The 23,436-nt window shown below is 45.5% G+C and overlaps 1 protein-coding gene across 2 annotated transcripts in view; it reads left to right on the top strand.

Moving 5' to 3' along the window:
- Positions 1 to 7,291: 7,291 nt before the first annotated feature.
- The window catches only part of LOC144178994 (cytochrome P450 3A41-like), a 34,733-nt gene continuing 18,588 nt past the window's right edge, over positions 7,292 to 23,436 (top strand). The window contains exons 1-7 of one of the 2 annotated variants that reach the window (XM_077707155.1): positions 7,292 to 7,493; positions 9,954 to 10,050; positions 12,676 to 12,728; positions 14,986 to 15,082; positions 17,852 to 17,968; positions 21,647 to 21,735; positions 22,588 to 22,733. In XM_077707155.1, the coding sequence (XP_077563281.1) occupies positions 7,426 to 7,493; positions 9,954 to 10,050; positions 12,676 to 12,728; positions 14,986 to 15,082; positions 17,852 to 17,968; positions 21,647 to 21,735; positions 22,588 to 22,733 (667 nt within the window). In that variant the 5' untranslated portion in view covers positions 7,292 to 7,425. The remainder of the gene's footprint in view (positions 7,494 to 9,953; positions 10,051 to 12,675; positions 12,729 to 14,985; positions 15,083 to 17,851; positions 17,969 to 21,646; positions 21,736 to 22,587; positions 22,734 to 23,436) is intronic. The other variant, XM_077707154.1, reaches the window with a different exon arrangement.

The raw sequence follows: 23,436 nt of genomic DNA, 5'->3' as shown, positions 1-23,436 counted from the left end.
CCCCTTCTTCGAACGACAACGATGGCTGAACGCTAGGCAAAGCCGCGGAATGGCCGTATCAGTAAACCACTAGACAGTACAATCCAAATGCAGTGAAGTATCCAAGTAAGAAATACCTTATGTGTACGGTAATAGGGTGGGATGTGAGTGCGCTCGCTTCTGGATTGCTTCGTTCGGTGTTGACTTGTCTTTTGGAAATCTTCGCGTTCCCCAATTGCTGTTGTTTCTATGGAGGGGTAGTTGATTTTTTTTAGAACCATCGTCGCCTCCGCACGCCTAATTTTCGCTTATTGGCGTATTTGTTGCTTTATTTTCATCTGTTTACCTTACGCTGTACGTACAGCGATGCTTTCACAGTTTCTTTTTACTACGAACTATTCGTTGCCGCTGGCGAGCAGAAATCGTTTCTGCTTGACCTTTTCCCGAAAAATTTACCGAATATAGTTTTTCTCGTTCTATTTCTTGATGTTTTCTTCGGACGAGGTGTCAAAAGAACAGGAATGCAGTACGACAGGCTGATATGCTGACATAGACAGGCCATAAAAAGTTTTCCAACCTTTCCCTCCCTCGTTTTTTTTTTTTTACCATCCTACGAAAGCGGTGCCGGTGACTGAGGAACCACTCCCACATCACCAGGCTCACAATGAAGTTTTTTCTTCCTCCTCCACCCTCCATAACATCAACAAGGCCTTCTCCCAAGCTTTGCATCCTCAGGAGGGGTATGCGGACCTTCGGGTATAAAGTTGCCAAGAAGGTATCTTGTTACCTATGGTATTTCGCGAAGAGGGTATTTCGAGAAGAGGGCATATCGCGTAGAGCGTATTTCGAAAAGGCATTTCGTGCCGTAGCTGCTTATATGCTTCCTTACGAACGTATTTTTTGTTCTCGTTGGAACCAGTCATACCTCAGAATTTCAGATAGAATGATTGGTTTCCCCGCAGTGTTGATGTTGAGTGCCCAGAACAGCACGACATACTACGCATTGTTTTTATCCACAACGACATCAACAAAGCGCTTCATTCTCCTGACTCTACAAACATCGTCCTCGTTGTCGACAGCTTCATGCGCATAAAGCACATGCAGGTGGCTGCGGATGTGCGCGCGTCAGCTGATCACGTGATGCTGTAAATCTTCTTTCAAGTGTATTCTCACCTACTATATCTTTAGAAGTCTGCACGGAATTTTAAGCTTTAATGTTGGGGTGGTGGAAGATATCTGTGAGCCGCCGTCTACCTCGCGCACCATAGCCCTATAGATTCGGTGTGTAAAACAGCCATAATTTTTGCTAAATGGCTTCTAAATTTGGGCACCGGATGCGCTGTTTTCTCGCTAGTGCGCTGAACACTTCATTTTAAGTTAAATATCAACTTCATTCTGAGCCTGGTTCGAAAAGTACCACCTTGATCAACACGCCCCCAAACAGAATAACAAATGTGACGCTAAAATGCAGACCCACAGTTTAGCATTGGTATCTGATAGCTATTATCTTAGACAGCTACGATGGGTATCCACAGCAGCCCGAAAAGAAACAAAAGAAACGATGTTTGTTTTATGCGACTACTACAGCTGTGCTTACCCCATGGCGTGCGGGGCTTCTAAATTATACCATAAATATTTGTAAATTACGTTCACCATTTGCTAGTTTGCTGAGCCTGGCAACTTTAAACTAAACGTGTATAATACTTAAAACGTTTCAATAGCCATGGCCAACATTTGAATATTACAGGTAAGCCACAAAGAGAACAATAAACAAGCTTTTTCTTCAAATTTATTCCTTCCCACTTTTCTTTCTCCCAATGGTACAAAAGCAAGTTTCTTGCTGTAAGATGCTCGGACCTTCCGTAAGATTCAGAGACCCTTCTACGCTGCTGCATGTGCTTACAAAGAGGGCAAGGAAGTTAGGTTATGAAGTTGTCGTGCAAATATTTTTTGACGCAGTTGCACACGTAAATACGGCTGCACGGGTGTGTCAAAATATTTTTCGCTTAAGCCTGGAGCATCTATCTCACTTCTCGCGATAAGAATGGTCGCATTTCCCTTTTCTTTTATAGTTGGGTTCCTATTATAGAATATCCTACTACGCATTACTTTCACGTGATTTTCCACGAGGACATTGAAAACGCATTTCGTTCCCATACTCTATAAACATCGTTCTCGCGGTCGCCAGCTGCGTGCGCATAGCGCGTACACAGGTGACTATGGAGGTGGAGGTATGAGATGAGCACGCGAGACTGGAAAATTCTTTGAGATCTTTTTTTCCCTGCTGTATCTTTGGAAATTGTCACACGGCATTTTTTTTACTTTAAATCGGAGAGCTGTAGCCACCATTCCTTCTCTACTCCGTTGAAATTCTCCAATTGCTTGCAAATGATGGATTTATGGTGTTGCTGATTGACCCAATACCACTTTAATTAACATGCCTGCGCACAGATTGCTACATGGGACGCCAAAAAGCGGAATTCTAAAATTTCCGTTCATGGCCGTGTCTTCGCATCCTGGACAGTGACAAAAAGAAACACGAAGCCTTCCGTACGCAAGGGTGTCAATCAAGACGGTGTAGGTTGAACACGCTGTTCCCCCACACGAAGTCTCTCTACAGATCGTGTCACATATGAACTCTTTACGAACTTTAACGTGACGTTTAAAGGAGTACATTTTGACTAGCCCGGCATGCGAATAATGTTGTGAAGCTGCACACTGAGGGCAAAGCTGTCTAGAGTTCTGTTTTGCAAATACTCCAAAACTCTTCGGTATATCCCTTTTTATCAAGGGCGTAAAAGAGACGAGTCATCCCGTTGCTAGAACATCTGTTGAGAATGTGACGTGCGCCCGACAAAGCATTACTTCCCTTGAAGTTTACGGTGTTCTACGAGCCACGAATCATAACCACTTCGCAAACATTCGGACTAGGTGCACCCGAATGATGCCATGCTTGCGAAATGAATGCATCGTTTGTGGGCAGGTACCCGTATATGGGAGTGAGCACGTTAATAAGAAAGAAAGCACCACTGCCGTTTCAACAGTCGGAGCCGCCTACACAGACAGCTATTATGAATAATTTGGGGGGGGGGGGGGGATAAATGTCCCGGAGCTACACCTGGGCTGTGAATTAATTTAGACACCCAGGGCTAGCCGATATGCTCCGAGGTCTCGACACACAGGCTTTTTCGTTTTCACCCACCATCAGAAAAACAGCCGGGTGAGCCGCTACCGAACCAGCATCGTTGGGCTCAGCAGCACAGCGCATTGCCAACCGATTCGCCATGGCGGGGGCTTGAACAGGTCAGAATTCGGAAGCTGCGCTGCGGACTGTAGTGGGTGAGTCGTAAAGAGACGTTAAAAGATGTCGGAATAGACAGACGTGTGACTAGTTTATCACTAGACAGTGAGACGTAAAATTGGGGTAGCAAATCGCGCGTCCTTATTAACTGATACCTTACTTGAAACGCATCATCCGTAAATGTGACGTCGGTATAAGTCGGCTGCGTCGGCGTGACTACGATGGTATCAAAATTCCGTTGGCTTAGGCGCCCACATAAGCAGCCACAGATCTCCACCAATTGGCTGCGATCGTAAGCACGTCACTATTGGCTTGGACGCGCCTTGTGGCCTTGGGTGCGAATATACATTTAGCTTTGAACAGTCGAATGTGTCCGGCTGCAGTACCAGTAGGCTGCGACACGTCATGAGGCTGCGACGGCGTGCATGCTGTGGTCTGACATCTCCATTGCGTATGCGACGGCACGGTGCTAACCTATCACGTAACGCCTTGAAGTCAAACGTAGTCAACCGGTACCCGCAGCTTGATTCACAATTAGGTTTACATTGCTTGTCCCATCGATAAGCTCAACGTTATGCTTACCCATCGTGGGGGCTGAATACAGGCTTAACAACATGTTCCGTCAAGTAAATTGCCCAGAGACGAAGACAACTGCTGTCAGGAGCTCATGGTCGACTCTCAAATTCCCAGTTGACTGTGGCTACAATATACCCACCCACCATTATCACGTATCCGCTCGAGGTTATCGAAAAAGTAACGCTATGGTGTATCACCCACGGAACAAGTCTCAACCACCTCACCAAAATTTTTCTTCTCTGACCGTAGTGTCTCTCTTTCTGCTTGCTATCTTTCTACCCGCTCTTTTTCTCTTGTTACTCAAGCTTTTCCTTTTTTCTGGAGTTAGTTATGATTGAGCAGTCAATAACTAATTATGTTCCGCATTCTATATGGGAATCGGTGAAATATTTCTGGCTTCCTGGTTTGGTCTCGCCTGTTCATTACCAATTCAATAGCCAATGGTACCACCTACTGTTTCAACAACACCTTTATATCTTATGGTTCGCTGGAAGGCTGCTGATTTTTCTGGCTACAAAACTTCTACAATGACGCTCACCTCCTGAAACGTTCCGTATATACGGAATTATGAGAATCCGAATTGGTTACCTTTGCTGACACAGCTCTGGAATAAAAACATGGATATGTGTCCATAACAATGATAATAGTGAAAGTTTCTACTCTAACAAATCATTTTATTATTTTGTTTTTGGAAATATTATCTTCATTAGCTATGCCTGGGTGTGATTTCGTATGATTTCGTATGATTTCGTATTCCCATAATTACGTGTATACAAAACGTTTCTTAGGTTCCGTGTGCGCCACACACGCACACTCAGAGAGACGCAATCATGATAGTCACAACGTTACTTTACTTCCGTTCCAGACACTCTCAGCGAACTTCCATAAGCCCAACGCGGAGCCATCAGCGACGGGAAGCTTATCCCAACCATTTTTGCTAGTTTGTCACGCCAGCGTAAGCCGTTCTCCGTAGTTGGCTTGCCAGGACGGACAACCCGAGCCGAGGCCGATCGCGACGGTGACGCTCGTAACGAAGCAGATGCATATTCACATGGCCAGAAGATGAGAGCTCCAAACAAGATAGGTGCGGCTTTTTACACGCCACAGTTTCAACATTCCCAACGCTTCCCTTACATCATGGTTGCTTTCCGATTCACAGCGTACCACGCGCGAACGAGTTCGCAGGCTCCATAGACGTCCACGCGCACACATCCAGGCATTTTAGCGTTGACGACGGCGGCGCTGCTCTTCTCGCGCTCCCATCATAAGGAACCACCACCACAAGAACAACGCCCCCTCGCGACAGCAGGGGATCCAGCGAAGCCGTCCGGTGGGAGAGCCCTCCAAAACGAAGAAGAAACACGTTTATTGTCGAGCTCTGCAGTTAGTCGACGATGCTCGCCGCCGTTTTGGCAGCGACCGCGGCCACCCAGGCAACCAGGGGAGCTTGGGCCTGTTTGTCTGTGCAGCGCACCGCCTCTTCCAACTTCTCAGACGTCTAGTTACTGGATAAGGGCCTCTCGGGCACCCCTACAAAAGGTGCTGTCGAAGAAACTGTCCAGGATCATGCTGAACGACCTCGCTGCAAATTATTCCACCCACCACCTTTGCCCCTGCAGGTACGGCAGGAGGAAAGGATAGATAGAACGTCTTGATCCGTTAGCATCGGAGCGGTGGGATACAGCGACCATATTTCGCCTGCCATGGGTTCATCTTTTCTTGGCCGCGCCGGTTTTAATCAGGCCTGGTAGGCTTCACGTCTTGCTTGGCAATGTGCCAACGTGGTAGCAGATGCGATCCGCTTTATCCGGTGGATCTCGTGATCCCAAATAATATGCACGCGCAATTTAAGTTTTACTGGCGGATTCACTCGCATTTATTGGTGAGAAAAGCGTGCCAGGTACTGGCCTTTCCCTCGCACCAGACTGTCCGCAGATAAGCCTACGATGACTGTGCACCCAGAATTAAAACGCCCACACGGCTTAATTTATCTGATTGCTGGCGCACCTAACCTGCCTAAGCAGTACGTGAACAAAACAAAGCGAGATATTTTTTTTTTAAAAAATAGACAAAAATGATAGTTTTGAATGCTGAGATGAAAGGAAAGCACCGTGCAAACCAGTCAGCTAATATGCGAAGCTTTGTGGGGGGCGGTGGCTGTGCGAAAGAGAAGCGCACTGCTGTGTTTCCTGCCGCCGATTACGCCCAAACGAAGTCTCAGAGCTTGAACAAAAACGTGAAATATCGAATGAAAGTCAAATAATTGAATCTCCATTTAACGTACGATACAGTAAACGCGTTCACCTAGTTTCGCTGGCTATAATTGTACTGGTGATAGCAATTGCTCAATGATTTGCACATTTTCGCTTGACTAGCTACAGAGCAAAGCTTTTGGTTACATTTTTGCGAAAGCACTTGTGCCCCAAGCATCGGATGGGCCCGAAATTTCACGCGCCTTCAAATGAAAAATAATCGGGACATGAACGTAGATATATATTAGAAAAGATTTTTAGAAACTTCGCCACCCGCATGCTAGATAGCGGTACCCTTAAGGCTGTTTACGTGCATTGAATGCAAAGGCATTATGACTTCTGACCGTACTTTGCCACTTCATTGCGTGTTTCGCTGCCATGAAGCTACAATGAACGCCGCTCAGCTTTGGTGGTGTGCGTGCAAACAGCACGCAAACCGAGACCTTCGTTTTCAACGCTTCGCGCTTCAAAGGTACCTGTGAGCGCGGGAAGTTTTTGTTCTTCGACATCAAAAATACATGAATCACCAGCCGCTAAAGCTTCTGACGTGGAATAAACACGGATTTACACATTAAAAAGACAAATGACCTTTTCCTGATGACGTGTTACAATGTACGAAACGCGAAAATAAATTGTCAAAATAAGCAAGCGAACCGGCGAACACGCGAACGAGCAAGGAAGCCAGAACATCCACCACCATCACGAAAAAAAAAAATAAACAGGCCAGAGAACCTTTAATATGCGAACAAATAACGAGCAGGCGTACAGCACAGCAAAACTGCAAACTCGCCGACCTATTCCATCGCTATTGAGCCAAAGCTTAAAGGATTATACTGCAAAAATTATAGTCACTGACACAGCCGTGTGTCGATTCATGAAGTTTTTTCTTGAAAAGCGGAGAAGAGATTCTGTCGTTGAACCAGTTGCTGCAAGCTGTTCGTAGTGCGCACAGCAGATGTGGCCAACAGCGAACGTACCATCCATTTGCAACCATATATTTCGCACGTGCCGTGCCGCCGTGAGCCGGAAGTGGGCTGTGAGAGCTCTCTTTTTTCGCTACCATTTCAGCAGGCCCCAGTCTAGTTCCCTCTCCGCACCTCTTGATTGGATCTGTTGTGTACACAACTGTGTACAGGTGTTCTCGCTGCATTTATTTTGCCTCGACCTGCTCTGGCTGATAAACAGTTGCTTTCGGCCTCTGTACGGAATATCGCCGTGTGTTCTGTTACACTACACTTCTTTGTTAAGACTAGAGGGACCGCTCCCCCTGGAAACACCCGCTGGGCTCGCCGCAGCTCGTAGCGTGTTTCTTGAAGCATGTTCCAGTTACTTGGCTTGCCGGAATTTGTAGCTTTCGCCGCAGCAGCCTGCTTTCTTCTCTATTTGTGAGTAACAGCCGTTGTTTTATACGTGAAGCCTATCCTTACGGAAATCACGCAAGTATTTTACCCCCGCTCTTCTCCCGTTTACCCTTCGAAATCGATTTCATGATTGAGAATGTGACTAGTATGTCCCGGAACGAAGGAAGGAAGAAATATGTCCAGGAAGTTATCCAGGAAGGAAGAACGTCTTTCCGTGGTGATAGTAGCGACTGCATAGCACTTATCATTTACATTTAGAAATTTCTGTTTTGACAGCCTTACACTTTCTAATATCCTACTGCTTTAACGGAAGCAATCTCGCTGACTGCTATTTAGAGATAGCTGCTTTTGAGGGGTTCCACATCTTCGGACGTTAACAGTTGGGGCAGAAACGTTCCATAGTGGGAACACCACCGTATCACCTTCACAATATAGCAACACAAAAGCATCCACCATAAACTGCGTTAGAACGATGGTTTGGGATAGTACGTGCATACTAAGTGAATTCAAAACAGCGCCGTATTTTGCGCTGTTTTGAGTTCATTTAGTCCCCCGAAAGTCAGATTTCGATAACCCAATCAAAAAATGAGAACCCGAAGTGGAGTTAGAACAGCTAAGCCTATTTCCAAGAGTTCAGTTTCGGCGCGGCTAACTATGACTGGCCAGCTGCATGCGACGAAGTGACGTCCATGGCAGAGGAAGCTGCCCAACCACTGAACGCACCCATGGAGGCGTTAGATTACGACCAAAAACCGACAAAGCGAAGGCTTCGTGCAAAAATTGGAAAGGCGTAGTTAGTAACAGCATCTTGAAAGTAGAACAGCATCTTGACAGTAGACGGTGATCACCAGGCTTCTTTGTGAAGGCCGGGTGATGTGGTTATCAGTGGCAGAACTATAAGTTATCTAACGCTTCGTTTCAGCATGATGGAGTGGTCGTTTCAAAAACAGCTCGGATGACATCTACGCACTTTTGATGCGTTGTGAAGGGGAAAGCATTAATATCTAACTGAACACCTCAAACGCTTTCCTTTCGCCTCGCAGCGTCGAGAGGCTTCGTCCCCTCGGAGCTCGACACGCTTCGCTTCACGATCCACGTCCGCCTTAAAGATGACCATGAAGACAAAAATCAATCTTGCATACTGCGACAGATCCTATCTTCGGTAACACAGTCAGATCGATTCCAACCACTAAATACCTTACTTTAACCGATATAACGGCATAAGTATAGAAAAACGTCCAAATTTCGCGCTTCACGACATCAGAATTGACGCAGTGGAGGAAAAATGAAAAAAAAAACACTTTTCAGTGTGTTAACTGTACCTCAGAGAACTAGAGGCCTCGGCCACCACAATCGTGCAGTACTGCCTTTTGGCAATGGCTTTGGATGGTGGAAGTTGAGAGTGGCTGGGGCGAGTCCGCACTGCTTCATCTCTTTTCCTTCATATATCGATTATCTGTTCGACGTTTTCAATAATACTGGTATAATTGGTATTGTGACGAAGCAGTCCTTTTTGTTAATCCCGGCATGTATTTTGATCGCCTCTTTAACGCTTTCAAATTATCCCGTCTGTCTCCGACGCGTTGCGCCGCCGCTGCTTGCATCTGCCGCCGTGCAGTGCAAGTGTAACGACGACGTTCAATTTTGCTGCCTGTCTCTTCCCTGATACTGTGGCGTTCATCTGTGGTGTGCTGGAATGGACGGCCGCCTTTCACTACTCCCAAATATAAACTTGCGCTATGGAACGCAATGCACTATGGAACGCTCCGCAGGCACTTGGGTTTGGATCACTTTTACGGCTTTGGATAGGGGCACCTAAGGCAACGCCTACGCCCACACGCCTGCTTTGCCACTGAATGGGACATTTAAGCCTCTCACGTCAAAATTTATTGACTTCGCCTGCAGATCACATGTCGCACCGATGACTATCGAAAAATCCATTTGTTGAATTACAACGGACGCGCAGTGGTGGAGTATGACGAGCACAGGGTGGGGACGTTTGTTATTACATGCTATGTACAGTCATAAACAAATGAAATACGAACACGAAGATATGACCCAGAGCACTCAAAATGAAAAAAAATACTGCGCGTTGGGGTTCAATGACGGCGCGCTGTTAGTATATTTGGAAAGCCACCCTTCTGTTGGTATATCCGGAAAGCCACATAAACAAGCCATGTGTCATTTTAATTTTCATAGAACGCAATCGCTCTACTCGTGTGTTCTGGTTCTTATTTTTGTGTTCGGGTTTCAGTTGTCCATGACTGCGCACGTTTCACTTGTCCGTACGAGATGGCCGCCTGCTAACCGGTCAAAAAAGTACAACTTTCACCCTTTTAGCTATATGTAAGCATATTCATAATTTTTCGAATGTAGTGCTGCTCATAAAGCTTTTAAACATTGTTTGATCGCGAAAAAATAAGCCTAATGCAGTGTATCTCCATCGAAGTTGAGGGTGCTTGTTCTGTGTTGTTGTTTCCTCAGATATGTGTCAAGAAGACGGAACTACTGGAAGGACCAAAGTATTGCATCGGAGCCGTACGGTCTCATTTTTGGCACCACATGGAGGCTAATGTTCGGTGTAAGTGTTTCATCCAACGGCCACCATCTTTGCATTTTTACGGGAATGCCAGCTAGACTAGGCAAGATTTTTATTTTGTGATTTTTTACTTTTCGTGCGAACCGGGCCCATTTGCCCATTTTACCAAGCAAGGCGTGCCATACGTGTCTAAAGCCCCGTATTTTTATCATAATCCTTAAATGGTTTCAGTTTTTTTCACCTATTACCTACTACAAGGGCATATACGTATTGCAAAAGGCTAAGCAGCACTACAGTGAGCCTCAGGAACACACTTTTTTGGGTGCACTGCAAAATTTAAATAATCTAGCGACCTATTTCGCTGCTTATAGGATGTGTGAATACTTAGTTTATGCGCACAGCTTTGAAAAAAATCGTTCACCATGCCCATTGATCGGCAGCCCTACAAAAAGGAAGCGACATCACACGGAATTGCAACATTATCTGATGCTAGCCTAGCCTTCCAACTTTTGATTTTTAATTATTTCAGTTGAAATACCGACTTTTTGCTTGAAAGCGAATATTTTGTAGACAACATGTTCGTAATATTTTTTAAATATGCGCTGCTCGTTTCCAGGTCTGATCCCTTCGATCGTCATTAAGCCAGAGAGGAAGACAGGGCATGGCAAACAGTCGTTTTGAGCTAGCTTTTTCCACCAACATTCCGTGCTAGCAGGCAAAAAACATCTGAACGGGTCTTCCTGTTTCCGTACTTTAATGCTGTGAGGTTTACCCGCCGCGGTGGCTCAGTGGCTAAGGCGTTGCGCTGCTGAGCACGAGGTCGCGGGTTCGATTCCCGGCCGCGGCGGCCGCTTTTCTGATGGAGGCGAAAAGCAAAAACGCCCGTGTGTACGAGATTTCGGCGCACGATAAAGATCCCCAGGTGGTCAAAATTAATCCGGAGCCCTCCACTACGGCGCGCCTCATCGCCTGCGTTGCGTCGGCGCGTTAAACCCCACAATCAAATCAAATCAATGTTGTGAGGTTTACAGCTGTAATCTGGCTACGGTGCTAAGAGGGCATTTAAGACGTCTGTATTCAGATGCTGGTGCACAAGTTGTAAATTATCTGTAGCAAGACAAAAGAGCCGAAACATGTATGTTTATGCAGTTTTTTGTAAGTGCGTGATTTAGCGTTTTGGGGCCCTGTTACCCCTTTTCGCGAAGTTTACTTCTCGTGCTTTTTCTGGCTGATTATTGAGGTGTTAGATTTGTAACGACTCCGTTGAGGGGATCACGGCGATTGTTAAAAGACCCAACAAGATCAAATGTTACCCAGGCGCTTCAGTCTTGCGCATCCCTTCAGCGAGGACGTTTGTATAACGCGAGAAATAAGGAAACTTATTTTCTGACGCTTTACATTATCTCTGTCGTGTCATTTTGTAATGCATTCTTCCAAAGACGAAATATATAAATGGTATGCACATATCTTACAGTCCTGCTATGTATGTATGTATGTGTGTATGCATGTATGTATGTATGTATGTATGTATGTATGTATGTATGTATGTATGTATGTATGTGCGTATGTACACATATGCATGTATGTCTACATATGTATATGTATGTACAGTCTTTGTGAAAATTTTGCGAGCCACGGCGACCATGGCCGGAGCAGGCGCGCGGCCGAGCAGGGGCGCTGCGCTTGTTGCTGTCGGCTGATTGCGCGGCAAAAGAGAGGGAGGGGAACTTTTGCACTTGCTTGTGTAGTGCGTCCGGCGCGACCAGTGCTGCGCAAAGTGCCTGCGCTGAAGCGACGTTCGCCTGCTCATGGCCTGCTCTGAGAAACCGGCCCCGCTGCACTTATCGCGCCAGCCATACTACGAAAGGAAGCGCGAAAGTTCCCCTCGCTCTCTTTAGCCGCGAAATCAGCCGACAGCAGCAAGCGCAGCGCCCCTCCTCGCCCGCGTGCCTGCTCCGGCCACGGTCGCAGTGGCCCACAGAGTTTTCACAAAGACTGTACTATGTATGTATGCATGTGTATGTATATACGTAGGTATGTATGTACGTACTTGTGTATGTATGTATGTATGTAGGTGTGTAGGTATGTATGTATGTATGTATGTATGTATGTATGTATGTATGTATGTATGTATGTATGTATGTATGTATGTATGTATGTATGTATGTATGTATGTGTGCATGTATATGTACACGTATGTAGATATGTATGCATATCTGTATGTATGTATGTACTTTAATGGACTTATGAAATGATAACACGAAAACATCAACCAGTACAAGCAAAATCAAACAGTATGGATTGTGGACAGGAAATAATTGTTCCTTTGGGGTATATTTAGAAAGACACATTTTTAGTCTCTGTTGCCATACTAAAACCAAGCGACAACTTCGCTTGCACCGGAAGAAATCGCGCTGTTTGTGTGTTCCGGTTCATATTTTTGTGCTAGTGTTACATTTGTTCATTACTGTACATATGTATGCGCGTGTACTCCTTTTGAGAATTCGGTTCTCTGGGGAAGTGCAAGTACTTCATGAAATTAGCTAAACATTTATACATGATCAGGGACATTATTTTGTAATGAAGCAGCATTGTTTCCTTATGGCAAAATGATCCCGCCATGTCTAAGTGCGAATATCCGCACCTACTTTATGATTCTGATTTCAGCGTTTACATGAAGTGGACACTGCCAGATACAAGAAATACGGAAAGCTCTTCGGGTAAGTGACGTGGCACTATCCAAAATGGACAAGTTGAATCAACATGTGATGCAGCTGCAGTGGGAAAGAGTAAGCTGAACTATTGTGTTAGAAAAGGCAAACACGTTTCACCCCGACGGCCTGTGCGTAGTTGTCAGGGGACCCGTTACATTAGCTGTTTCGTGGACCAGTGATGCCTGTGACTTGGCTTGAAGTTTGCATCTTTCATCAGGAATACCACGCGGGTAAGTTTACCCAGGAAGATCTGAGAAAATAATTAGTTCTAAACAAAATAGTTTATACATAAATATTTGTATCATCAGCTGGCTCACGTAAGCCCTTCGAGGAATGGGTACGCCAAATTTTACTCCCATGATTTTGCTCTATTTTTAATGCGTAGCATTCTTTTCCCGTCCCCCCCCTGCAGCCAGAACCGTGTAATCCTCTGCATTTCCACAAAACGCAGATTTGGCCGTAGTAACACCTCTAACCGTTATAATAGCGTAAATGGAGATGAATGGTACGACAGAATTCTGAAAAACCAGGAAGATAAGCAAAATAGAAAAAGTAAAATTTTTGCGAAAATAATGTGACAAAATACAAATATGCATCGTATACATCTCCCCCCAAAACTGAAGAATAATCAAAGTCCTAAAAACAAACATTTTAAATTACGCATGAAAAAATAGTGAAAACGGAGAACCGTGTAATGCCCTGCGTTTCCACAAAAATCCAGATTTTTGCACAAGGAACACTGTTATCGTAATAATAGCGTAAATGGTGTATTCTTGATTCTTGGTTCAACAGCATTTTGAAAACCGAAAAAAAATAAGAAAAGTAGAAAGAATAATATTTTCGCGAAAATCATCTGACAAAATGAGAGATATGCATCACATATAGTATGTCCCCCATAACCCAAGAAAAAACGAAAAAATGCGGGCCAATTTGGAAGGTGGTTGGAGAGCGAAGTTGTAGAAGACACCCAGAACGACTACTCATGCGACATCGCTTGAATTCACGCACTGGGCTCTGCAAAGAGCGCCGCGAGAGGTCGCGTGACGCTGTCATGTGGCTTCAGTGAGAACGCAACGGGTAAATCCGCAGCTGTGCTCGGTGAGTACACCGTCTGTCGCCCCTGTCTCCGCGTGCGCTCGTAGCTCAATTGGTGCGACAATGGGCCCTCGCTCCATTTTTCTATTTTTTTCAGGTTCGATTCGTGGCGGTGCTAGTAGTTTCTTTTATATTTGCTCGCGGGAGTTTTCTCTTGACGCCAATGGTCGATACAGAACGTTTGGTTGGTAGAGGTAGAAAGCTTCGCCCTAAAAAGCCCGCAAAAGTACGTTGGTAATACGTATAAAAATAGCGTAAATGGGCAAACTGTGCAGTACGCCTTGATTCTTCGAAAAAAAATTAACAGTTAGCTAAGAAAAGGCGCTTCATCGCTAAGTTGGTATATATTGGCGTCATTTGCGAAAAGAAACAAAAGAAATTTGAAATAGAATAACATCATTATAACGTCTTTCGCTACTCGTAGCCATATTTGGCTGTAAAGAACTCACACTCTAGGGAACCGGAATAAGAATGCTACGCATTAGTAGGCCATTCTCTGAATATCTGCAGATTTCTTGGATTGGATTGAGTTGGATTTTAGGAGTATTTTGTGTACATAGCGGTGCCCCCTGATGCTTTGAAGATGCGCGCACAAATTTGAAGACTACTTCAAGTGCATCAAGGGGTGCATTAGAATCGTGAAAATACGGTATAAAGGCGAAAGCTTTACTAAGCTAACTTAGCGGCTTTCTATGGGCATAAGACGTTCGCGCCTGCAGTCGTCCCAATCCCCGTTCTTCAACATTGGTAATTAAGAGCCCCTGGGAAGGCGGGAAAATGCGGCGACGTGTAATTTAGAGCCCATTGGAAGCCTGAGCACTTGGGAGCTTGGGGGGTGGTGCACTTGAAATCGTATGTGGGAGGAAAGCGTTTTCCGCCTGGTTTTCAGCAAAACGGCACTCTTGGTGCGCTAAGACATCGTGTATTCTTGATTAAAATTGTATTTGAATTGCCGTTTACTTGATTAATAGTGTTACTGCGAAGTTCAGTTCAACTACAGGACCTTCAGAAACGACTAATTTTCTCGTGCTGTACCTTGCACCATGCGCGTCCGAGGAATTTTGCTTGGGATCCTTTGTTACATATTTATTGCCGCCCCCGAAATCTTCTCAATTATTGGCTTCCGCCAAGGGTATTCTGTCTTTCAAATCGCCGTTTCCTCTTACAGAGGCTTCGAGAGGGGCAATGTTGTTCTGTTCGTCGGAGAGCCCGAGCTAGTGAAACAGGTTCTCGTCAAAGATTTCCCATCATTGCCCAATCGAAGCGTAAGTAAACTCTTTTTAGTACTGAAGATTGCAACATTAGGCTAATTAGGCAGGTAATAGATGGTCTTTCTATGTTGTTGTTCCTCACTCGTGAGAATTCGCCAGGGCAAAGCAAGAAAACGGGGAAAATTAACAGACGAAATGTCCGGAATCCTACCTTTATTATAATACTCGAGTGACAGCTTACGTTTGACGTTAATTTGATAAGTCTGTTTTATATTCTCGTCTATTCTCAGCGGGCGTCGGAGGTTGCACACTTGACCATAAGATGAGTGTGCTAGTTAACGGTTATGCTGGATGCCAGGCTCTTCCCCATTTAAAATAAAACAAAATTTATTGTGGTTTTCCTGGTTCCAATGATTTTTCCCGTTTCCAATATTGCTTTGAATGAAGATTCCTCGTGAAACACATAGTCGATAGCGAACACACCCATGCTGTGTAGTCCGACATTAAAAATACATTTTTAGGGATGTAACGCTGGATATGGCCAATCTTAATAAGTAAGTCTCTTTGGGTAGAAACAGAAAGTTTTTGCCCGCACCCGATTTTGCCACCTTTGTGTAGTACTCGACTGCAACCTCCCTATGAATAACAGAGTGCGCGAAACAAGCGAATAGGGATAGAAAAGAATAGACGACACGAGGAGACAGCATTACTAAATTTATTCACGCCTGCACGAAATATACAAGCGTCGCATTGTGGGAACAAGCCGGAAACAAAAAAGCCGGAAACAAACAAAAAATCACACATCTCCAAGCCGTGACCGATGCCGAGGGTGCGAAGCACTGGGACGCAAGTTTGTATTGCCTGTGTGGTGAGCGCCATCGTCCGCGCGTGCGGATGCACTGTGAGTTTTAAATGATTTTGAGGTGCAGTAAATACACTGTACATGACAGGCGCCACACGAAAGGCAATCCACGTCCCAGTACTTCGCACCCTCGGCATCACTCACGGCGTCTTTTTCCGCGAATTATCGTTAGATAGTTGAGGGTTCTTTCTTTATTTTTGCGTTTTTTACCCTTTAAAACTCGCGCTCTTTGCTAGTGTAGTTACCGGCACTCTCCCCAGATTGAGCGCGGATGGTACTACAGTGTGCACCGCTCTCGATAGATGGCGTACAATGCTGTGCGCACCTATAGCCCTTTCCGCACGGACAACTCCAGACATCGTCACGGACATTGCGAGGTCCTAAAGGGCTTCTCCCTTAAAAGATCGCAGTCATCACCCTCTAATACGCCGAAGGGGGCGCACGTCGAGCTACATCTCAGAATACGGGACCGTGGCGTCCCGCCTTTCGCTAGGGAGTAGGGAGAGAGAGAGAGAGAGAGAAATAACTTTATTATGTTTGTTGGGTAGTTGGACGTGGTGGGTGCCCCTAGTCCAGGGCTCCAGTCTCCAGGGCGCCGGTGGCTGCTCTGGCGATCGTTCGGCACTGCTCGTCGTAGTCGGCGCTAGACAGTGCCTCACTCCACTGCTCCTCTGTTAGAGGGTGTTTGTGAATTTTGTGGCACCCTGCTGCCGTATGGTAGAGGGTGGCTACTTGGTTGCACTTGGGGCACAGCTTCGGGTATTGGGTTGGGTACAGTTTGTGTAGACGGGAGAGGTGAGGGAAGGTGTTCGTTTGGATTGAGCGGAGTGCTGTTTGGTCCTGTCTTTGCAACTTGGGATGAGAATGTGGGAATTTAATTCGGGTTGCTTTGTAGTAGCTTAGAATTTCGGAATATGTGGGCATAACAGGAACAGGAAGCTCTGCTTGGGGGCTGTCAGCTCGGGGAAAGGAGGCGCGAGCCCAGGCGTGAGCCTGTTGATTGCCCTCTAGAGTTTCATGGCCAGGGGCCCATATGATTTTGATTGGATTATTTGATTTGTAGCCGATTGCTAATCTGTGGGCTGTTTTGCCGATGCGCCCTCTCGCCCACTGCCTGCAGGCGTTTTGGGAGTCAGAAACAATGTTCATTCGTGAATCCTGCTGACCTGATATGATAGCGAGAGCGATTGCCGCTTCTTGGAAGGCTAACTTGGGTATACATTATTATTTGAAAGGATGTGGAAAGCCACCGGAATCACCTAAATGCGGAATGTATTTAAGAGGTTACGTATGCAAAATACAGCCTTCGGTGGCTTTGGCACCTTACCGCGATAGCTTATCTGGCAGCAACACTGTCGGACACATTTCACTGATGCGCGCATTATTTGGTGCCTTAGGAGGGTTGCGGTTGCTGTGATCTTGTATGCTTTTTGCAAAAGTTTCTGTTTGTGCAAAGCGCCATATTATAGGCGCTATTAAACCTGCAATTGATAGTCTGCGCCATCGGAGGAGTGGCACCACTGTCGGTACTGTTGATTTTTTGCCGTTCTAAGTTCAATCTCTCTCGCGCGCTTTCGCATTCTCATCAACGAATCGTATGCAGTCTTTGTTTACTTTTTTAGTTCTTTTACACCAGCACGAGAGCGAATTAACAGAGTCCATTTTTCTCCCATGCTTTTGAAGGTACGTTGTGCGCCGTCTTCTCGGGAAAGCCTAAGTTTTTTTTTTCTCCCGTGCCCGTCTCTATGTTCACAGCAAGCGCAACGTACCTTCAAAATCATGTTACACCAACTAGCCCGACATCAAGCTTTACTGAATTCCCCCATGCATTGGCCGCATTTATTTTGCATGGTTAAAGAAACTGTTTTTCCCTTCTATGCACTAATAAAATTTACTTCCTCATAGAGTGACAACAGGCATGTGTAATCTTCGCGATCGTACTTCATGCTACTCTCTTTCAGACCTTCCGATTCTACGAACCTCTACTCGACAACATATTGAACATCGTTCCTGTCGAGAAATGGCGCAGGATCCGACCGGCCGCCAGCCCCGCTTTCTCCACGGGCAAGCTACGAAAAGTAACGTTGGCCTTCACCTCGTATTGTTTATTTCGATTTAAGGTTGCACAAAGAGTCAGATCCTCATGCTAGGAGTGACGAAAATTGTGCGGATACATAAGTACTCTTTGTCACCTAGTGATTGCGAAAACGTGATTGCCCGATTTCAGAACGCCCACTTGTCCTCTCATTTTAGTATCCCCTGTTTTTAACCCTTGCCTTTTTTTTTAATAATGGGCTGATGCTCTACACTTGCCGGTAAAATCGTTTACTCGCAGTAATTGCAATTACCCACGTTTGTATTATGTCGCGGTACGTGACAGGCCGCACCAAGCCCTCCCCTTCAAGCAGCCATGCAGACAAAATACAAGTTTGTTTTATTTGAAAGATTTTATGTTTTATAGTGCCCAAGCGCCCGTCCGGCCGCAAACGATGCCGTTTTTACTAAAAACTTAATCATATAGGTTAAAATTTTCATTCTTCCGCCAAATCGTGTGTTTTCGTGACGTCTCCCATTATGTTATGAGGGCGGGTATTCAAATGAGCTTCCTGTGCGTCGTTAGGCTCTGCCGCCTTGCATACCGTCAGTCCTCCCAGATGGTGCTACCATAGAGTTTCATACAAATTTATATTGTAAGAAACTCTATGGGTGCTACCATAGTCAGCGTGCGCGGGCCGCCGTCCACCGTTGCTTTGTTTTTGACAGTATTTCCTCCTGGCTTGTTTTTGATGCGGTAGAAAGCAATCGCACCGTGAAACATGGAGTACGCTCGACAAACAGGGTCACGTAAAAACAACGTTTCTTACTCCAAATGGCCGGTTCCGGGTTAGACAACTCCAAAGCAGCGGGCTGCTGTGCAGCTAAAAAAAGCATATACAGTGTGTTGCAACGATAACTGGAACACTTTAAAAAATTTTCCTGAGCGATCCGCCGCTCTGTTCACGCTCAAACTTCACACAAAGGTCGCATTTTGTGGTCTATTTTGTTTGACACCGGGAACAACAACGGTACTTACCTGTTTATTCTGAAAATAAATAAAAACGATTTTCGCCTATGGGAAAATGGCGGCGATTTGGACGTGCGAGCCCGAAAACCGGGTTTTCTGATCGTCTGTTAGCTCATTTCTAGGTGCATTTTCTGATCGTCTGCTGCACCATTTGGCTCCGTACGTGAATCCCAAACGTGCGTTTCCCTCTGCAGGTGGTTCCGTCGTTCCAACATCAACTTGCGCTGGCTCGCACGTTCAAATCAGCGGCCATTTTCCCATAGGCGAAAATCGTTTTTATTTATTTTCAGAATAAACAGGTAAGTACCGTTGTTGTTCCCGGTGTCAAACAAAATAGACCACAAAATGCGACCTTTGTGTGAAGTTTGAACGCGAACAGAGCGGCGGATCGCTCAGGAAAAATTTTTAAAGTGTTCCAGTTATCGTTGCAACACCCTGTATAGTGCGCCCAGTACCAACAGCAGTGCGCGTCGGTACTTCTATGTTTACGTGTATTTTCGTAACTTTAATTGTTTATCCCACCATTACTGCTGTAAGATTAAGATGCATTACATTTAAGCGCAAATAGCTCCTTCGGAAAGCTCATAAGCCCTGCCTAATTTCCTCTTGGCTTTGCCGGCCTCAGCCAATAGCGCAGCTGGCCACATGACATCATAGGTTCTATTGCGAGGAATGAACTAGTGAATCGCATGGCCGTTCACTTTTTTCCTAATTTTATGGCTAATTTGAGCGAAGTGTGCGTAAAAGTGGTGTCAGTATGATTCTAATGAGGCAATCTTTCGAATGAACCAAACTTGTGTTTTGTCTGCATGGCCCATTTCAGTGCACGCCTAAAGGGGCGCCCCTGGGTTATGTGCCCATTCCCGAACAGGAAATACCCGGAAAAGACGCCTCTCTAAAATCCCTGAAAGTGGAAAACAACACCAAGCCCTCGATCGGTCGGCCATATTTTGTGCACTACGCTTCGGCCAGTTTGTGCCCAGAGCTCTTCGATGTAGGTGGTTGCGAAACTCCGCCAGTAACTATATTCAAACCTGACTCACACGCAACAGGCTGTTGCGACTATACTCTGTAAGAAGAGCATAAAAAGCTTATTGAAATGTTTTTACAAAAACCCGGTAAAAACTCATAAGAAACTACATTCAAAAGCGATAAGGTTTATTGACTTGGCTCTATAGACTTTTAATTAAAGCGCGGTGGCCAATTTGTAATGGAAACTCAATATAAATATTATATAACATGTTGAAAAAATGTTTATTGGATTCTTTTGAGCAATCTCTAAAACAAGTTTAATGAATTTTGCTAAACATTTTTATGTGGGGCACAACAAATTTACGTAAGCATTCAAATACCATTTTTCGTCTAGGTCGTCGAGCGGTGAAGCACGTTGTATGGTTTATTTTACCATCAGCAGATGGCGCCACTGTAGGGAAAAGCCGAAAACTGCACCAATCGTAGGGCCACTTTTTGGTGTAGGTGCCTATGGGTAGTTTCGCAACTCTTATATCAAGCAACTCTGGTTTGTGCCATTCGCCGGCCATATTTTGTGTGCCATAGACGCCGTATTGTTAACCGACATAGTCAAGTACTGAGTTTGCATTAGTATTTGGCGCCCGTGTGCACATGAGTGTTCAAACATGCATTTATGACCATAGCTAGAGCAGGCGCGATGCTTTTAGAGTGAGCATTTCCTCACGATGAAGATACGCGTCGCGGATGTACCAACTTCGACATGGTAAAAGCGTGAACAGACAGGGACACAATAAACAGCACTTACACAGGATGGGCGCTAGAAGATGAGAGCCGGCCCTTCAGATCTTGCAGCGGGATGGTGGGCCAGAACTGCGGATTTGGACGCAACTGAAGCGCCGTAAATAACAACGCGAGCCTACCGATCCTGAAGTAGTTTCTGAATACCGAGCCCGGTCTGAACGTGCCTACCAAAACATTCGTAGTAAGCGTGCCAAGGGGACCTCCATGGAGCATGTAGCTCCACTGACCATAAGACGAGCGTCCTGTGACGCCTAGTATGGCGCCCTGGTCAAACGCTAGTCGGCCGAGCGATGATAACGGTGCTTGTAGGTGGCCAGAAATTATAGTCTCGAATGTAGAAAGCGTGAAGCCTAAAACATTCATATCAGCAGAAATTTGCGGCTGTCTTCATCCGGCAATTCACTCACAAACGATGTTATGGCAACGCTTCCTCCGCGTGTTCACGCCTGTGCCGTAAGAGGAACGTGCGCGTAAGTATCGATGGCTGGGTCGAAGTGCTCGGACGAGGATTCCTATACTCGGACGATATAGTACCCCCGTGCTTGGCAGCACTTGTAGGGCTGTCTTGTGAAAAAGAAACCTACCTACTCTACTTCTTGCGGCTGCGTTTAGCCGCTGAGGTTCAGCCATTTCCCCTTTGAACCTATGGGACAAGCGTTTAATTTAACCGGGGATCCTCTTCATGCAAATACGGCGTTCATGCATGGCCACTTGTGTTTATGCGACGTGCTGCTCCATGCAGCAGAATGCGCATAGAAACGCTTATATGTGTGTTGTTTGCCACAATACAAAGTGAAATCGTCACTGACGTACGTTAGGTGCAGCCTGCGGATAGCGGAGCTTCTGTTTCCGTAAGTGCTGGCGATGCTTGGGCACAGCAGCGTCATTGCTTTTCTAACAAGTGATTTAAATCTCGCAGATGAATTATCTGATTGAAGACTGCGCCGTGGTAACAGCGAAGCACCTGAAAAAAGTGGCTGCAAAGGAGGAAGACATCGCCGTCAAAGAGTAAATATTTTCTTAGGCCTTCTGCAGAAGAATGATAAAGCAATAACGTATATTCTGGTTTTCACACTTCCGGCATAAAAAACTACCGGGTGTGTGTGTTTATTATTTACAAAAAATGGTTGGTTATAAGGGCTGCTTTAGTTCTTTTGCAGAAGATGTTTTCTATGCTCGGTTTCCTGCATTCGAAGAGGGGGGACGTTTATAGTTTTGCGGTGTTTAGGTGGACTCTGGTTGGCATATTTCTGCGCGTTGCAACTTTCCTTCTAAAAAAAATATCTGTCGCTGAGTGATCATACTTTTGTTTGCAAACCTTCAGTGAATCGGTAATCCACAAAATATAATCGCGACTTGTGTCTCGGGATTTTATTAATAACGAAAACTTGATAAGGGAATTTTTACCTTGAAAACCACCTCCTATTCGTGTATTTTGGAGGGAAGATTGGTCCAAAATGTTCTAAGGACGCATGCTCACCACTTCTTTTCCCCACTCCGTGATACACGGTAGACTGACCGTTACGAATCCAGGGCAAAGCTGGCTGTCTCTTGTTGACGACTGAAGGCCGCAATGCTTTTCCTTTTTTGCTGCCAAACTATTGTAAACCTACAAACGGCTCGAAATAAAAACTTTGAAATACCCTAAGCTGCATACATTTGACCGGGAAGACCCCCAACAAGATTCCGATTAGTTTTTAGGCTCATTAAAGCAGTTTGAAATTGAAAGAACATTTCGTTTTATTTTTGCCTGCTGTACACATCTGGCAAATTTGGCTAAAACTAGCGGACCCGGAATCCTTTAGGCACCAGCACTATACGACCTGCTTAGTATGCAATTTTGTCATTTTGCTGCTGCAGATTCTTCGGGAACTACGCCCTCGACGTGATTGCACGTTGCGCTTTTGCCACGAGGCTTGATTCTCACTCAGAACAGACCAATGAGTTCGTCACGAAGTCGAGGCATGTCTTCTCTGGGCGCATGACTCCGCGATTGTTTGTGTGCAGTAAGTACAGTGAAGCGTGTTTTAGGCATGGTAGAAAATTATCAGTACGAAACTCATGTGCAGAATTCTGGGCCAGTGTGCGTGCGAGTGAGGATTTTTGGCCATAGGTTTCAAACGCGAAACACTTTCGGTAACAGAGATCAAGCGCGGGACCCGCGTGCACTGAGGCGGGAATCTTGAAAACTCGGCCTGAAGAGTTCGGTTTTTCTTCAATAGGTTTAAAAGCACACAGAAGCACCCCAAACTACGTTTCGTGGTTAATGCTTGGAAGGACTGTTAAGCAACTGAAGAAAGGACACCTACATCATATGTAAATTTGGCCTAATGCACACCAACACTAAAAAAAGAACCGTTCATGGACGTACAGCGAGTACTATTTCCATAAAACAAGGTTGAATATATATTTCGCAGAATAGAATAGTAGCCGCTAAAACAATTCTCTCTCATGGCTGTTATCCAGAAATCCGGTACGGTAAAAGTCCCACGGTTGTAATATCCACGTGCCTTTTGAGAGTTATTTCTCAAATGTCCCAGAGAAAGACACCTGCCCCCCGTATACAAAACACTGATTCGCCCGGGTAGTGAATGCAAGCCCTAATTTAGAGACAATGCTACAAAATGACCGCGATTCTGCATCGAAATTTAAACTGGCGGCGTACCGCCGCGCGATTAAACAAACGGTTCTAACTTCTTGCGCCAACCA

Source organism: Haemaphysalis longicornis, unplaced genomic scaffold, assembly GCF_048455015.1.
Source record: "Haemaphysalis longicornis isolate Haplotype H1 unplaced genomic scaffold, Haemaphysalis longicornis Haplotype H1 scaffold_4, whole genome shotgun sequence".
NCBI lineage: Eukaryota > Metazoa > Arthropoda > Arachnida > Ixodida > Ixodidae > Haemaphysalis > Haemaphysalis longicornis.
Note: the sequence above shows the minus strand (reverse complement) of the source record. Positions and strands in the feature narration are given on the sequence as shown.